This window comes from Acomys minous (assembly GCF_964271855.1).
Source record: "Acomys minous genome assembly, chromosome: 13".
In the NCBI taxonomy this organism is placed as follows: domain Eukaryota; kingdom Metazoa; phylum Chordata; class Mammalia; order Rodentia; family Muridae; genus Acomys; species Acomys minous.
Genome location: NC_140495.1, coordinates 82,924,259 through 82,943,350, shown reverse-complemented (window position 1 = coordinate 82,943,350; position 19,092 = coordinate 82,924,259). Strand labels below are relative to the sequence as shown.

Here is a 19,092-nt window from a genome sequence, read left to right as displayed (position 1 = left end):
AGGCACTAAAAAGTTCTTAGGCATCTGTTGTCATTAGGATCTTTAGGTGTGTCATTTATATAACCAACCTATCAGGAGAGTAATATCTCTCAACTCAATGACTTCTAAAATTAACAATTTTTAAACATCAGCCAGAAGCAAGTAAAGTGAGAGGATTTATTCAGGTTTTCTCTTAATCCGGCGAATACTTACACAGTTCAGTGTGATGGAAGTTTTGGTTTCTTTGTAAACTTAGTTATCTTATGTAAACATATTTTTGTTTTGTTTTGTTTTAATTCCAAGTATGGGATTTTAGTTTCTCCATAGCTATTAATCGTTTCCTTTGGACATGACTTTTGCCAGCTGGTAAGGCCTTCCTCATGTAGCGTGCAGAGACGAGTGGGCTAGGGCCCTGAGGATATAAATGGGAGCCCATGGGAGCATGGTGTGGTGTGCGTGTTGCAGTGTGTCGCGTCGACCACAGACGTTTGCTATAGCAGTTTAGAACAGACAGGCAGGGAGAAATGCTTCGGGGTGAGTGGCTTGGAGGAGACTGCTGGTTGAGTCTGCTGTTGACAGAGATTGGTATAGCTCAGAGACCCTTCTACCTAAACAGCTGAGAGGAGTAAAAGGGCTCCCTCTCCCCACTAACCTTCCCTCTCCTGCATAGGGATGGGAGGTTGGAAGGGAGGTTGAAATCTAAATACTCCAAATAAAGTAGAGTTTTTTAAAAAGAGCACTACATTTCAGACCATCTTTAAGATGTAGTTCAGAGTTGAGGAGGTGGCTCAGTGACTGTAGAACTGGCCACACTATCAAATCTGCAGTTTCAACACCCCTGTGCAGAAATGGGAGACAGACACAGGCTAGATGCTTTGCATGTACCAGCACTAACAGATCCTAAATCTGTCACAAAGTAGAAGGCAAGGCCTTCTCTGTTTGCCAAGACCATCCTCTGGCTGCAACTGTGTGTGTGTGCCTGAACTCACCCGCCCTCACCCCTGCCATACACAAAGATTAAAGAAAGGAAAGAAAGAAAGGAAAGAAAGTTAAACGGCAGGCATGGAAGAAAAAAAAAAGGGCAGGCATAGTAGTGCAAGTCTATAATCAACATACTTTGGAGGCTGTGCTGTGAAGAGAGGTTAGAGTCCAGCCTAGTGCTGTGTATAGCAAGTGTGTCTCAGAAATAAAGGAACAAACAGCAAAGAAGTAAGCATTTTCTGAGTACTGTAGTTTGTACTCCAGAGTTTCATGACACAGAGACTATTGTAGGAATCACAGGAGTGGACAATAGGGATAAGTGCACTGCTCTCCTACGCGATTGACAGGTCTGCAGTGAGACCTGGACTTGGTTGTGATTAGGCAGAAAGTGCGCAGCTTCTGTTTGGTGGCCGGTTTGAGGATATGTATTAAGAGAATTAATAGCTAGTGCAGACGAGAAACGTTTGAAATAGTTTTTGATACAAGTAACAATACTACAATACCTCAGCGATGGATCTCATTCTTTTTTGTGAAATATTCAAAAGAGAAATTAGTATCTTGGGAGTATAGTTGCACAGATTTGTGAACCAAAAATGAATTAACCTGTTGCATTGCTGTTGATGGTCTAGTATATGTCTAGTTATATGTCTTACTTTAGAGTGTATTCTCCTGATCTGCCTGCCTATAAGGGGATCTGTCTAATTCTAGGCCTTAGCTGCATGACCCCTAACACCTGAGTGTGTAGATTGCTTTTAGTCATGAGATAGTAGAAGTTAGAGCCCCGGGTAGGCAGACAGATAGGGAGAGAGGCGAGATTACAAGGTGACTGGTTTCTCCCTCATCCTTCTGACTTGAGTCAAAAGGACCTTGAAAGCTTTTGTCTCACCAGCAGCCCCCAACACCCATGGGTTCCTCTGAGTGACCTGGATATGCCAAACGTAATTTAGTGTCCCTACTAAGATGGCACATGTCTGAAGCCATGGTGGGAATGTCTCACACCAGAGAAAGACATTGATTATTACAGGGATACTGGTGGCTGCAACACTTGGGAGCTGCCAGTGTAAACATAGCAACGGCAGTAGCCAGCTGCCAGCTGTGCAGCTACAGCCACTGGAAAGTGGGGCACTGCAGTATGGCAGCCAGCCCAGTGTGGCCTATGAGCCTTCAGGAAGTCCTGTGGTATCTCAGGGGCAGTGCGGGCTATAGTCCTCTGACAGCTCACTCCCCCTTTCATTTTACGTATGTCTCTCCAACCAGTAGAACTGACAAAATACACGAAGTGATCGAGAGACACGTAGTAAAGACAGCCAGTGGTAGTCATCACACATTCATGTACTATGAGGGGGAGGGGTCTATGTTTGGGGACCAAATATAACTGGACTTTCTACAGATCACGGGCTCCCAGGTAATGACATGGAGATCTTTTATATTTATTAAAGCTTGGCCTTAAGGCTTTTCCCAACTATCTTTATCTTAAATTAACCCCTTTATATTAATGTATGTTCTGCCAAGTGTCTTGCACCCTTACCTGTCTTGTTACCTTTCCCATCTCTCAGTCTGTTTCTTCCTCCACATGCCGCTGATGAATCTTCCCGCCTCCGATTCCTTCCCAGAGCTCTTCCCTCTGCTGGAACTCCTGTCTATCCTCTCTTGCCTCAGCTGCTGGCTGTTCAGAAGGTGTTGGATGGAGTGTGTAGAAAATATCACGTAGCAAAAGAACAACAATACGAAAGTCCAGCCTGTAATCAGAATGCTGCTGCTACAGAAGTCAACATTTGAGTAACACAAAGACGGTCTTTACACAGTGTACAGAAAGATTATTCCAATGGTGTACCTTGACTGACTAGCTTATTCCAGTGTCTTCTCACACAGAGGGACACAGGATTGATGGTCTTGTATGTCATCTCCTCTTGTGTCCTAATTAATCATGTTTTCTTCACAGAATTACTCCCAATTCCCTAAACTGGAGCTATATACTTAGTACTTATTAGATACTCAGTAAATTTTCAAATATAGCCAGGTGTGGTGACACATGTTGAAGCAGGTGGAACTCTGAGTCTGAGGCCAGCCTGGTCTACAATAGTGTCAGGAGAGCCAAAACTACATATTAAGTGCCTATCTAAAAAAGAAAAAAGAAAAAAAAACCCACCAAAATTAGATACTAATAAAATTAGTGAATGAATAATTCAACTGTGATTCAAATAGTAAAGCTTTAAAGGCATTCAGTTGCCATACTTAACAGAAGCTAATGCTGTTCTCAATATTGACAGTTGTTTTGTCATCAGGAACATCTCAAGACTTATGTAGTCTCCCTCATGTACACATTTAACTGAAGTTTAGTTATCATTTCAAAACTGAAGACTTTATTATGCTCTACTAATACTTAAACCCCTTCCTTTCCTGCCTTGGTATCTGTTAAACTTCTGTAGCCAATTCTTACCATGATACCTACTATCTCAGTCAGTGTTCTATTGCTGTGAAGGGACACCATGACCACAGCAACTCTTATAAAGGAAAACATTTAATTGGCCCTTGTTTACAGGTTCCCAGGTTTAGTTCATTGTCATGGCAGAAAGTATGGCAGCACACAGGCAGACACCTCCTAATGGTGCCCCTCCCTGCTGAGCAAGCATTCAAATAGATAGCCTATGGGGGCCATTCCTATTCAGTCCACCACATTCTCTCCTTGACCACCATAGGCTTGCGGCCACATGACAGTGCATCCAGCCCAACCTCAAAAGTTTCCATACTCTATCACAGGCTCAAAACTGCTTAAAATTTCAAAGTTCAATGTCTCTTCTGATATGGAAGGCAATCTCTTAATTGTAACCCCTGTAAAATTAAAATAAAAAGGCAAATCATGTACTTTCAGCATAAAACATACAGTGGCACAGGATGTACATTACTTATCCAAATGGGAGAAAAGGGAAAATAGCGAGGAAGTCCTGGACTAAAGTAAGACTGAAAACCAACCATCTGGGCAACCTCCAAACTTTGAATCTCCATGTCTGATGTCAAAGCTGTTTTCAGATTTCAAACTCCTTTCAGCTATGTGGACTACAATAGCTTTCTTCTCTTGGGCTGTCTCCAGTCCCTGCAGTTATCCTGTGACTTTGGCACCTGCAGTGAAATCCAGGCCTCACGTTTGCTGCTTCACACAATGGCCTTGTGGGGATGCCCATGACACATGCCTGCCTTCACCAGCTTTCCTTAGCTGCTGAGAGATTCTACAGCCTCCTTTTTATATACTTGATTCTAATGTCAGAACCACATTGCTGACGCTGCCAGTGTAATAGAAGCTTATTATTTTGGACGATTTCATGGATCATCCAAGTCAGCTAGGAAAACTTTTAGAGTCTCAATATCACCTTCTTTTAACCACTTGCGCAGCTGTATTCTGATTTCTGGCATAATGACCTGTCCTCACAGTCTGGTAGAGCTCTGTTGGTGAGGATTCACTGTGTAGTCCTGTGTCACTTGTTCTAAGTTTGCAGTTCACAGAAGATAACTGTTTCTAGGTGATAGCCGCTGACCTACCAACTCAGCAAGTTCTTCCTACAGCTATTTCAACCACAGCCTGAAGAAAATGCAGCACCACTTTCTGCCACCCACCCCTCATAAATTTTCTGAATTTTTTCCTTTACTCTCCTTTTTTATTTTAATTTTGTGAGCATATTTGAGTGTGTATGATATATCTGTTCCTTGAAGCAAGAGATCAACACTAAATGGCCACTTGTATTTTTTTTTTAACCTTAATTTTTGAGACAATTTCTCTTCGCTGAACTTGGAGCTTGTTGAATTGGCTGGACTTATTTACTAAGGAGTACTGATATCTTTGTCCTCTCAAACTGGAGTTGCAGATGTGATTGCACATACTAGCTTTTATATTGATACTGGGATCTGAATTCAGATATTGTGTATATTTGAGCAAGCAGTGTACCTATTACACCATCTCCTTGGTCTCTTTTTTTGCTATTTAAAATATGTGATAAAATGGGCTGTCATTTAATCCTTTAATCCTAGTATTTAATGCCTTTAATCCTAGCACCCACAATGCAGAGGTAGGTGGATTTCTGATTTTGAGGCCATTCTGGTCTACAGATCAAGTTCAAGAATAGTCAGGGCTCCACAGAGAAACTGTCTCAAAAACAAAACAAAACAAAACAAAACAAAACAAAATACAGCCAATCAAACCACAGTTTGTCTCAAAAACAAAACAAAATACAGCCAATCAAACCATAGTCTGTCTCAAAAACAAAACAAAACAAAATACAACCAACCAACCAAAGAAACAAATGTGATGCTGAGGGTAGCATGAAGATTCCGATGGCATGTGGAACCTCTCTTCTCTGAGACAAGATAATGTGCCATAGGAGGTTGTTCAAGAAAATATTTTCAGCCTGGCGTGGTGGTGCACGCCTTTAATCCCAGCACTTGGGAGGCAGAGGCAGGTGGATCGCTGTGAGTTCAAGGCCAGCCCAGTCTACAAAGGAAGTCCAGGACAGCCAAGGCTACACAGAGAGACCCTGTCTCGAAAAACCAAAACCAACCAACCAAACAAGAAAATATTTTCATTCTAATAATATTTTCATTTGTTAAAATGACAATTTAAACACAGAGAACTAAATTGGACCATTATTTGATCTTTACAGTGTAGATAAATTAAAAATAATAAAGACAATTGAAACTTATAGTATTCATTAATTTCATGTATTTACTTAACGGTCAGGCCTCATTTTTGCCTAAATTATTAGTCTCTGGCAGATGATACTAGTTTCAATTTTGAAAATGATACGGTATTCCAAGTCACTGCAATCTTGATAGATGAAACTGACTGTTTACAATTTTCTTTTAACTTCTCTGTATCAGCACATGGCTATATGTTATCATAATTTTTAATCTTATGCTTTCTGAGAATATTAAATGTAATAAAAATATTTAATTGCTTTTTGTTCTCATCTTCATTTGAATCAAATCCCTCCCCCATGCACTACTAAAATCTTAAATATTCAGTAACATTTCTCTAATTGGACTTAGCCTATCTTTACTCTGCAGTGTTTTACAGTATTCATACTTAGAATGATATGATACTTTCAAATTCGGTGCTTTCAGATGTAAATGAAAAGGACAGTTGAGTAACTACACTTATTTATAGTGTTTTTCCAGCTGATTTTTAACCTAGTTTAAAATTTCTTACTCTTTTTGAAGCAGACAGATATTTGTATATGGAAAACCCTATAGAAACTTACTGTAAAACTTCCCTTAGCATGATTTCAACAGTTTATGGATCGAACCAATAAATGTCATTATCTCAACATGAGTGTAGTTAAGGCAAAAAAAGTATCTGGAGTCTACTCATCATATTTAAAATTTAAGTTTCAGTTATACTGTGTCATAATAACATAGATACATTTATGTTAGAAATTAGGATTTCAAAATAATGGGGATTTGTATCTTTATTTAAGCCAACACAAATTAACAACATTTTTCCTTTGAATGACCCAAACTACATTTTTTTCAACTGTATCTCTTATTGGCAATAGATTCCTTTCTCACATTATATCTCCTGGTTATGCTTTCCCTCCTTCTCCTCCTCCTAGCTTCTTCCTACCTTCCCTCCAGGCTGGATTTGCTCCTTTTCTGTCTCTCAAAAGAAAGAAAAACAGGATTCTAAGAGATAATAGTGAAACATAACAAAATAAAATATAATTAACATAAAACAAAAAGTATTACATTAGAGTTGTTCAAGAAAAACAGAAGGAAAAGAGGCCCCAGGAGAAGGCACAAGAATAAAACACCCACTTCTACACATACTCAGGAATTACATGAGAACACTAAACTGGAAGTGATAGTACATATGCAAAGGGCCTGATAAAGAACCATGCAGGCCGTGTGCACGCTACCTCACTCTCTGTGAGTTGAGTTCCCATGAGATTAGACCATGCTGATTTAGAGAGCCATGTCTTCTCGCTGTCCTCCATCCCCCTGGCTCTTACACTTGTTCTGCCTTCTCTTCTGAGGGAGCTTTGTTTGTTGGTTGGTTTTTTGGTTTTGGGTTTTTTTGTTGTTGTTGTTGTTTGTTGGTTGGTTTTATTTTGTTTTGTCCTGAGAAGAGGGATTTGATGGAGACAGCCCATTTAGGGCTGAGTGATCCAAGGTCTTTCACTCTCTGCATAATGTCTGACTGTGGATCTCTTTCTTTGTTTCTGCTACAGGAGGAAGTTTCTCTGTTGATGTCTGATCAAGCTGTTGATCTGTGAGCATAGCAGAATTAGTCTTGAAGAGTTACTTATTGCTACTTTCTTTTTTAGAGGAGTAGTATTTGCTTTTACCCTAGGTCCCTGGTTCTTGGTCACCTAAGTAGTGTTGGGGATTGGTTCCATCTCATGGAGTGGACCTTAAGTCAAACCAGGTATTAGTTACTCCCTCAAGGTTTGTGCCACCATTTTATCTTACAGGCAGAACCCCATTGTAGATCAAAGGGTTTGGGGTTCGTTGGTGTTTACATTTCTCTTTTGGTAGTGTGCAGAACATCCTCCTCTATCGAAGATGCTGGATTGTAGGGGTGGCTATTGCCTTTGTAACAGCCTGGGTTGTTTGGAGATTCCCATGGGGCCCGGTGGCCATCAATTCAGTTAGATGTAACCCAATTCCTATACTGAAAGCTTCATTTGGTGATAAGAGATGAGCCCAACTATTTTAATTGCATTACGAAGTCAATTTACAAAGTTGTTTACCAATTGATAAAAATCCAATAGTATGTAAATTTCATACATCTGTAGCCACAAGAATTGGTGAATTGCATCTGTAAACTATTATATGTTGTAAATTATCGTATAACCTTGAATGTGTATACTGTATAGTTGTGTGTAATTTATATACATATTTAAATCATATATGCTGAGTTAAAATATTCAGGTCACTTTGTACACTAGGTTTTGAAATACCTTTATAATCAGAATTGTATTCTAAAAATTGTCTTACATTTGTTAGTTAAATTTATTTTCAAACAAAGGGAAATTTAGTATCCTAAAACACAATGCAGTATTTGTATTACATGAACACTTAAACTTGTGTAGTTTACCTTAGTGTGTGTGTGTGTGTGTGTGTGTGTGTGTGTGTGTGTGTGTGTGTCTGCCTGTCTGTGTGATTGGAAATCAGTCTATGTAGACTTGTTTCATTTATTGCTGGTTATCTGACAACTTGTTTTCCAAATTATAACAACTAAAATGTCATATTAAACTCTCTTGCACCCTCTGTTGTTATTTTTGGGGAACACTACAATATGTTTCAAGATTATATTGTGATTACACTTATTTCCTTCCCTTTTAAAATTAAAACTTTACTATATTTAAAAGCAAATTAGCATCAGTAATAGAGTAACATTTGCTTGTAGTTTTTATTTGGTGTTTTCTTATTCTATAGAAATGCTTTTAGCATGTCACAGTTGAAATGAAAGATGAGTTTTCTGCTGTCTATGATTCCTCCTGGTTATCAGTTATGAGCCCCTCCAAATGTTTCTCATAAATAAAAATTCATACAGGACAGAATATATTGAATGTACAATTTTCCAGAATTACAAACTCTGAATTTTTGTAAACTTTTCAAAAAGTAATTTCCTCCAAAATAAAAATCTAAAGAATCTGTATTAAAATTGAGAATTTATAACTGTAAGGAACAGATGTTTCAATAAACATTTGCTATAATTTTTTAACTATAGGCTCGAAAGGATAAAGCAGTTTTTCTACTTCAAAACTTCATTGCCTTTTCTTCATAAAACAAACTCTAAAAATTTTCAAAAATATTGCTAGTGAAACAGTTACACACCTTACTTAGTATGTTTTTTAAAAGGAAAATCTGCTTTTTGTTTCCTTATTACAGTCGTTCACATCATGAAGTTACAGTTAATGTGTCCTTTTCACTGGTGACAATTACAAACTATAGAAAATATACACAAATCTTTGCAATACCTTATGATAAAATATAGCTGTTGAGAAAGAAAGAAAGAGAGAGCGAGCTAGGCATGGCATTGAGTTGTAGGCTTTCAGACCTGACAGAGGGAGGAGCCTCATCTACACAGCCAGTTCCAGGCCAACCTGAGCTCTATACTGAGACATTCAAAAAACAAAACTACAGACAAAACAAACAAAAGCCTCATAACTTTTCTTATTTGAATGATTTCTTTTTTTTTTTTGATCTTATAAAATCCTACTTAAATGAGCAAGAATTCTGTAGATGATATTTTTTAATTAACATAATCTTTAGTTTTAAGGAATAAAGAGAACTCTGATTTTCAGTGTATATCATAATACTTGTTCTGTACTGGTTATCGAGCGCCACACAGGAAGTGTCTGTAAGCTTTTGAAGAGCATGTGCTACAGGAAATTTCTGTTTAGTGAACTGAGATACTGTTCATTCTGTCTTTTCAGATTATGATCATACCCTTATTTTTAATGAAAATAATATCTTCTCTGTTTAACCTCATCTATGTATTCAAAGAATTAGCATAGATACTATAGTAATTGTAAACTTCAAAAATTTGTGTGTCACCATTTCTGAATGCTGAAATCTATTTTATGTTTTAAATTACCAAGTGATCAGAAACAGTTTGGAAAGATAACTTGAAAAAAAGAAATACATTAAAATGTTCAGCAAAGGAACTGGATCTATCTCTGAACATGTGAATAATGCTGATCATACCTGCAAAGTCTTAGGTAGAATTAGTATTCTTAAGTTAAGGAACACAAGGCTGCCATACAATGTATGTTTCTGATCTCTGTAGCCACTTAATCCATGGCATAATTATGGAATCAAAGTACCTAGTATAATATACAAAAAATTTAATCTCATTTTGAAACTGAAATCTTTATAGTTACTTTTGATATGACCATGTCTACTGTTACAATCTCCAGTAAAAGCTTATATATTTCATAATAGGTCAAAATTATAAGTTAAAATTGGATAAATAATTAAAAATTATTAAGCTTTAAATATAAAACGATGTTGAAAGTTACCTTGTCAGAATTAGAAGTATATAATTTGCTTTGTGGGAGAAATTACATATTTAATACTGTACTGCTTAATAAAAACCATTTTTTTCTTTTTCTTGTTCTTTTTTTTTTTTTTTTTTTTGTCCGAAACAGGGTTTCTCTGTGTAGCCTTAGCTGTCCTAACCTCACCTTGTAGGCCAGACTGGCTTCAAACTCAGAGACTCTCGTGCCTCAGCCTCCCAAGTGCTGGGATTAAAGGCATGTGCCACCACTGCCTGGCAAAAACAGTATTTTAAAATATATATTTAATGAAGTTAACTATCAAATTCCTAACTATAAGAATTTTTTACAGTTGGGTATTGCTAAGCTTTTAACATAGTTAAATTTTTTATTTTCTTGTTTAGTATTGAACTTCATACATATTTATTTCTAGATTTAACTTCACAAAAATTCTTATTTTTTAAGTGAAAACAATTTTATTACAGAAAACACACACATGTCTTTTGGTGAAATTTCTTTCAGTGTTTCATATTGCTGAGGCTTTTTTTTTTAACAGTTTAAACATAACATTAAACAGTTAAAAACATATTTGGAAGAAATGTTAAGACATACTGGAAGGTTCCTTGACATGCCTTCTGCATCACCGTTTCCCTTTGCTGTGCTTTCTTTCACCTGTCTGCTGAGAAGATTGCTAGGTAGTAGAACAGCTTTGAGCTCTGGTCTCTCTTCTGTCTTCTTGCCTGAACTATTGGGTAGAAAAGGGCTCTGCTCTCTAACCGAGATTGCCTTTGTTCAGAAATAGCAGCATGCAGTTAAGTGGGTTACAAATGTCTATGTTTCTGTGATTCATTAAAAAAAACAAACCTCATCATATTCTACTTTTCCTGTTAGCAGTTCCTTTGGCAGTGTCCTATTGGTTTGTGTGTTGCCCTCCACATGAGTGTCTAACTCAGAAGCTCTAAGCACAGAAGACAGCTGGGAAGATAGGAGGGAGTGATGTGTGTCTGTGCTTCTGAGAGTTTTCACTGGCACACTACGTAGATCTGGTACACGAAGCTTTTTAACTGAAATACTCAGTTGTGCGATTTCTTTTATTTCAGTGTTTTTCTTTTTGTCTCTAGGAGATTCAAGTCAAAATGGAAGAAGAGCAAATTCGACCTTAGACTCTGAAGGGACCTTTAATTCATATACGTAAGTGACAGTTACATGTACACACAGCTTTACAAGGTAACACAGAAGACATACTTTTTATAGAATTGTAGTTGCAAAATAGCAAGAAATTAAAATGATGCCTTACAAATGTCACATGGATAAAGGACATTGTAGTACACGACAGTCCATAAGCTTAAAACACAAGAGAAACATGTCATTCTAAATTCTTAAATATATATTTTAATTTTTTGTTTGTTAATGGTTCCATTTCAACTTAGATTTTGATTAAGTAAATGTTTATTAATTTTGTACTTTATTGTATGAAAATCAAAGAAAAAGATTAAATATTTCTAGTAATATTTGTATAATGAATCAAAGAATTTAAATTCTGATTTTTCCTTGTAGTAAAACCCATGCAAAATCAGTACTTGTGTATTTAAGCATTATAAATGGAATAAGATAAATGAAGAAGGGCTTTAATTGATATGCGTCTTTCTGATGTTATTCATTAAGTCTAATACTGTGCACCAACTCTTTGGAACGTGCACCGGAGAACACTGTACAATTGGCAACACACTTGCATACTGAGCTTTCATAGAAAGATTCTGAATTTACACTGTCATCTTTTAATGCCTTTATTTGTGTACTTACTCCATTTCCTTCATTAGAAGTACATCATTTATCTCTTCAGATTACAGGCACACTGTTAGCTGAGGGCCTTATATATAGTAGGCACTTGTAGGAATGTTGTGAATAATACTAATATTACAATCTGTTTATGAGCCCCTGAAGTCATATGACAATTTAAATGTTTGATAATCTCTTTGTATAGTAGTTGGAGTTTGTGTAAATTATCAGCCGGTCAGTTGTCACTGATAGTACAAAAGGCTTCTGTTTCCATGGTGCTATAGAGCGACATCAGTGCAGCTGGAAGATCACACTGCCACCGTATTTTCATTGTACCCGTACTACCTTTAAATGCTGCAGTTCTGCAATTCCTGCTTCTAGCTTTAAAGTATAATGCAACACTTGAATTAATAACTGTTAAAATCACTAATTGGACGTGTCACAGCTGATCAGAATAACCACCAAATGTAAATATAAAGGGAAATTAATTACCCACAATTTGGCATCCAACTGAGGAATATTCGTATAAGTGCAATATATGGTTATGATATAATTTTAAGCAAATATTCAATAAAAACAAATGAAAATAAGATATTGAAAAGGCTAGTCATCTCTTATCTGCATACATCTTATTGATAAGTGTTATAAATACATTCATATTTTAACTCATATGGTAAAAAGGATGTTTTAATTTAAAGATAGTATTGTTTTATAGTTTATTCTGTCCTTGACTAGTTTAGAGTTTAAATATCTCACTGAATGATAATTTTGTTTTGAAAATGAGCTATCATTGCAACTTACTGCACAGTGAATACTTCTGTTAACTAAATATTTTTAATTAGTGCCTCTCATTGTTATAATATTAAGACATTAATGTATTGTCATTTAAAAGTACAAGGTAAAGATCAAGTAGTATAGTATATTAAAGTAGTTTTTGATATTTAGCAAATGCTGCTATTAAATGGTATTAGAGTTTTTAAGGTGCGAAATTAGGATTTACTTTTACCCTGTAGGCAATAGCTTTTATATGTAAATAACTTATTTTTGAGTTTGACATTTAGGTTAAATGCAGAATTCATTGAAACACAGCTCTACGGTATATTTCTATATTGATTTTAACTGACTAAAACCAAAACTTCTTGCAGAATCACACTACAGTAGTCACAGACTCTTCAGTAAAATTTACTTTTGAAAATGTGAATTTCTGTTATCATTATAGTTCTTTATCAGAAAATATATATCTTTAGACTTTCAAAACAATATTTTATATAACAATGTTACCTTCTCTAAACTGCCTCAGAAATCTTTTTTGTTCTTTTTATTTATTTACTTATTTATTTATTTATTTTTGTTTTGAGACAGGGTCTCTGGAACTCACAGAGACCGTACTGTTGGAACTTAAGAGCCAATCGTTTATTTCTTCAGGTTACATACCTCCTTAGTGCTGGTATTAAACGCGTGCTCCAACCACATTGATCTGTATAGCCAAGACAGTTGTTACCTTGAGCCTATCACAAGCATTCTCATGCTGGTTTCTAGGAAAATACAACTGTAGAATGGCTTTGTAATTTCTTTTTTGTGTTTTTGTTTTTGTTTTTTGTTTTTGGTGTTTTTTTTGGTTTGTTTGTTTGGTTTTGGCTATGTAATTTTTAACATGTCAATTTCCCACATGTTTTTAAAATGAAAGCTCATAGAAGATTGTAGTACAAAGCCATAGAATAATAATGATAACAGTATCTTATTATTATCATCATCATCATCATCATCATCATCATTTTATAATCATCCCTGCTAGCTGTTAACATTTTGTTTTAGTTTTCATCAGTGAGAACCTGTTCATTTTTATGGCATCAGTTTTATATTGGGCACCTTAATCTTTTGAGTATTTGTTTTTTCACTCCAGGCTTGGACAGCCTAGACAGGATCTCTACACTGAGCTATATCTCCAGCATGCATTGACTTTCATTTTGAGACAAGGTCCCATTCTGTTACCTCAGCTGACCTTAAGCTTCTTATGTTCCTTCTCCATGTTCCTATGTAGCTGAAATTCCAGGCCTGATATAGCATATTTAGTTATAATTTCTCTCTTTGTTACTGAACTATTGTAGATTAAATTGCCAAGTTTCAAGAGTTCATAGTTTATGGGGTTTGTTGGTTTACTTTAATTGTATTTTGGATGAGCTAAGAATTGGAAATGCATGATGACATTAGACAAGTATTACCCTCTGGCACACTTTGAAATGATGATACTGTAGTTGATATGAGAAATGCCAAGTAGTAAATGGTGAGTATTAATTGCTCTTAAGTTCCAACACATGTCGTTGTCAGCATTGTCATCATCTTGAAGCTTTTGGTATTGGTCATACAATGGGAAAATAACTTCTCCTTTTGTGGTCTTATTTGAAGCTGGATCTCTGTATGTAGTCCTGGCTGACTCTGAACTCTCTATGTAGATCAGGCGTGAGCTCTCAGTGGACTGCCTGCCTCTGCCTCTGGGCTGCTGGGATTAAAGCCTTGTACAAATGGTATATACTCACTTATATCTGCATACTAGCCCAAGGGGCATGTCCCATGAAAGCCTTCACTTACCAGGAAACTGGGACAGAGGGGAGGACATCCTATTGGGACTCTAGATGAGAGAAGCATGGGAGAATAGCAAAGTAGAAGGATCCAGAGGGTCCTAGAAACCTACAAGTAGAACATTATGATAGGCAGATTTGGTCCCAGGGGTCCCACTCAAACTAAGGCACCAGCCAAGGACAATACAGGCTGTAAACTTCAAACCCCTACCCAGATCTAGCCAATGGACAGGACATTTTCCACATTTGAGTGGAGAGTGGGGTATGACTTTCTCACGTACTCTGGTGCCTCATATTTGACCATGTCCCCTGGAGGGGGAGACCTGGTGGCACTCAGAGGAAGGATAGCAGGCTACCAAGAAGAGACTTGATACCCTATGAGCATATACAGGGGGAGGAAGTCCCCCTCAGGCACAGTCATAGGGGAGGGGAGTAAGGGGAAAATGGGAGGGAGGGAAGAATGGGAGGATACAAGGGATGGGATAACCATTGAGATGTAACAAGAATAAATTAATAAAAAAATTTCTTAAAAGACTTGTAACACCATACCCAATTTAAAAGGAATCTTGAATCTCAATCAGCCTCTGAGAAGGTGTTTTCCATTCCCTTTGTGTAACAAATTCTACAACTATAAAAGGTGCAGAGGAATTGTTGCTCTATTAAAATCACAGGTTAATATCTGGTACTTGAACAAGAATGTTTTGAAATTTAAAAATCAGAAGAACCTAAGTGTAGGCTTTGTATACCCAGTACTTATGTAGATGTTTTAAAAAAAATACCTACATTTTATTTGACATTTGTATCTTCACATAGTTTTCCTTCTTTCACTAAAATAATTAGCTCAAGAAAAATTATTATGAAATGCATTGTTTTACACTTTTGATTAAATTTTGAGTATATATCTCCTAACCATTGCAAACGGAAATGTTCTATAAATTGAGAGGACATTATTGATTTTATAGTCCATATTTTACACAGTTGAAATATCATTGTTAATGCCTTCTGTCAGGTGTTGATCTTTATTTCTTGTGCAACCATTGAAACAGAATTTTGTAGGATATGGGAAATGATAGTTTCTGTAAGTTCAGAGGAAGATGCTTACCATGATAGAGAAGAGCCTCCTTGAAAAAGAGATGTTTTGTCTCTACCATACCCCTCTTTCCAAGGGCAGCTGACCTTCTCTGTGCCAAAAGGAGCATGCCCATTATCAGCACATATATGAGTACAGACTATTTCATTAACCTGTTTAACTGTACTACCAGCAGCTTGCATGAGTTAAATTATTGTATTAGCTGATATAACCGTGACCTATGAAATAAATAGGTGAACATTTTAGAACTTTATTACTATATCTTTTTTAAGAAATAAATTGTTTTTCTCTAAAAATCCAGTGTGTGTGTGTGTGTGTGTGTGTGTGTGTGTGTGTATTTTAGACTATTATGATATAATTCCAATGTAGAAAAGAACTCCATTTTTACCTCATTTATCAGTAAGACCAAATGTTGTTTATAAAGCCAGAAACCTATGGTAAAGTTAGCTTACCAGCCAATTTATTTAGAGAAAATTCAGACCAGTTACTTCTTATTCTCTTTGGAACTGAACATATTGCTTAATTTTCATTCATCATCTTGTATTTTACAAATTGCATAGGGTAGAATGTAAGTCATTGTGACTTGTTTTTAAATCATCATGTTCATTATCTTTGGTTCTCATTTTCCGTATTCCATATATACAGTAGTAAGTCCTCAAATGTATTACTATTCCTGTTCAATTTTATCTAGCCCCATTTGTGAGTTTATTTTCTTAAGCTGTGCCATTTAGGAAAGTGTACAACTGATATTTTCTCTGGGCTTTGACAATTGAATAATTTCTCAGAAATCATTTTTAAGTGCAATGTTACAGACTTTAGTAGACATAGAAAATATTGAAATCCAATTAATGTTCAGTTACTAGTTGTATCCGCTAAACAGACGGTTATAATGATTTTTTAAAAATCATTGATTTAAAAAAAAAATTAAAGCCTTGTTCTGAGGATTTCTTGTCTCAATGTTATATAAATTCTGCTTCCCAATTGTCCCCTTGTATGCCAGTAAAGCAGCTTATAGCCAATCACGGAACAGGCAAGAGAATGGGGCCGGACTTCCTGCCAGCCAGGAGAGGAGGAGTTAGAAGGAGTAGAGTATTCAGCAGGGCACTCAGCCACAGGTGAGGCACAGGAGAGGTGAAGAAAGAAAGAAAAAGCAAGTAATTTGGGGATTTGAATAACATAGAGGGCTAAGGACAAAATTAAAGATTGTATTGTAAAGCCTTACAAACAAATATGAAAGAATCTCAATTATTTCCATGATAGCTGGGTTAAGAAATAAACAAAGAGAAACAACTATACTTCATAAAAAATAACTTCAGAAACAATCTCTAAATTCTTTAGAATGTACAGTTGACTTAGGAAATCAAATTTGAGATGACCCACAGACCAAATATTACCACTTGATCTCCACTACTATTCAATATGTGAGTTTAAGTAAGGTAAACATATTCTGGTTTCTAATTACTCCATGTTTACATTTGAATTTTAAGCAGCAACTATACCGCATAAGGAGCATAGGTATGAATTAAGTGTGTGGAACCTGGTCACTAGCATCCATCAGTGACGTTGTTAGGATTTCAGCTTTCCTTCCTTTTTCTTAATTTCTTTTATGATCTAATCATTCTTCTTTTATGAAGTCAGTCTTTGTCTCACGAAAAAAGGCCTATGTGTCTATATTAAAGATAAATTAGTATTTTAAGAATCATATTTACACATAGTAACCCATAGTCTAAATGGGAAGGGATTTTTAAAATCTTATGCTTACCATCAATATTTAAAATTATATTTTCATCTGTTTCCCTGTCTTTTCAAGATGTGCCATACGCTTCAGAGTCACAGTGTAATTCCAGACCATAAAATGTAAGACTTTTTCATTTCCTGGAACTAGTGTCAGATCTTTTGTCCTTCTTTCCATACTTGAGACCACCTTTGAAACAAGGAGAAAAAAATCACAATTATATAATTAATGTCTTCTTAGTGGGGATGTTATTGTTGTGGTGGTGATTGTTGGTCTTTGTGGTTTCTGTTGTGTCTTTTGAAACAGTGTCCCTTTGTCCCTCTGAGCAGCATGGACATCACTGTGTAGACCATATAGGCCTCCAGCTTGCAGCTTCTGTTACCTCTGAGTTTCAAGATGTTTTTATTTTATGTTATTTGAAATGATCTCTATTTGTGTCTAGCTATAATATATTCTCTCTCTGAACTAATTATTGATCAATGTGGCTTTGAAAATATGTTAGTTCCTTTTTTTTCCTTCAGGCCTATTTTACTATCAGGAGGCAGGCTTTAGGTTTCTTTATTTAAACACAATCAGCTGTAAGTCCCTTTATATAAGCCTATGTAAACGCTTATGTTTGAAAAGACCAGCATTAATTTGAAACCAGGGAGTAAGTCATACAGTGTCCTTGTATACCTAGAGTCCCTTCCCTTGGCTACATTACCTCAGCTGAACACCTGCTCTAAGCCCTGCAGGTCCTGTTGGTATATATGCATGCTATAATGTAGAGGTATGTGATCTTAAAAAACAAAATCAACTAGTTATTTGATCAGTAATTTGAGGCATCTTACTTGAGGTGTAACTTGAGAAAATAATACTTAAAATTTGGGTTCAAGGTAGAAGTATAAATGTGTGAAAATTTAAAGTTGTTGACTAGCAAAAATCTACTGCGTTAGACCTAGAGACAGATTTTTGTTACTTGGATCCTCTCTTTACTCTCAGTCTTTCCAGTCTAACTATAGGCTGGACGGGATCATTGGTTCCATGCAAGAGGTTTAGCAGAGGGTGCGTGTGGGGTTAAATAATCAACATAGTGATCCATCCCTCTTATATGCCACCTGGCTGCTGATGGGACTTAAAGAAGGGATTCCATTTTTTCTGTTTCTACACCCATAGATGACATTTTAACCATAACGTAATACAAAAGGTTAATTGCTACCACCAACCAACAAAAACATATCTTGATTTCCTTTATATACTAAGCCAAAAGCTTTGCTTTCTAACTTAGATTGTTGGAATAATTGAATTTCTAGCTTCCGTACTCTTTTATCTGTGTAGTCACTATTAAGGAAAAAGAGGGGCCCTTGATTAAAAAAGCATCAGGATACCAAAACAGTTAAACTAACCACAGAGCTCAGTGACTAGTGGATGTGTAGCAGATTTGATGAAGAGGCACAGGACAGAGTAGTGATTGGATTTGGATTGGATGGCACAAAATACTGTGAGATTACATTACTCATTATTTTGTGGTATAACATGGGTTATTTTGTGAGTTTTCCATTTAACACTTTCAGAGTACCTGTACGCTGTGGTGCCTGAAACTATGAACAGTGAAACTGCAAGTAAGGGGATTAAAGACTATTAATGTATGCCCTTATGGAAGCTGGTAGCTCTTGCCAAGCAAAATAGTTCTGAGAGCGGCTGAAGAAATGATTGAGTGTTTAAGGGTGCTCTGCTCTCAGAGAGGGCGTGGTTCAGTTCCCAGCACTTCACAACCACCTGTCACTCCAGTTCCAGGGGATCCAGTATCTTCCGGTCTCCATACACTATTTATTCACCATGTAGTTCACAAATGTACATGAAGGCGAACACTGATCCATATAAAATAAATTTTTTTAAAATCTTTAAAAATAGGCATAAGGGAAATCCACTAAAAATAAATAGAATGGAGAAAAGGGGGGTGAACAAGAACAAAGTATA

At 36.3% G+C, this 19,092-nt stretch overlaps 1 protein-coding gene across 14 annotated transcripts in view; it reads left to right on the top strand.

The window, feature by feature from the left end:
• Positions 1–19,092, top strand: part of TBC1D5 (TBC1 domain family member 5) — a 450,634-nt gene that overhangs the window by 166,163 nt on the left and 265,379 nt on the right. For 13 of the 14 annotated variants that reach the window (XR_014773989.1, XM_084754672.1, XM_084754671.1 and 10 more), the window contains one exon: positions 11,072–11,141. Coding sequence is in view for 13 of the 14 variants with exons in the window: in XM_084754672.1 (XP_084610798.1) it covers positions 11,072–11,141 (70 nt within the window). In the remaining variant the exon portion in view is untranslated. Of the gene's footprint in view, positions 1–11,071; positions 11,142–17,208; positions 17,256–19,092 lie in introns of those variants that run through there. The other variant, XM_084754674.1, reaches the window with a different exon arrangement.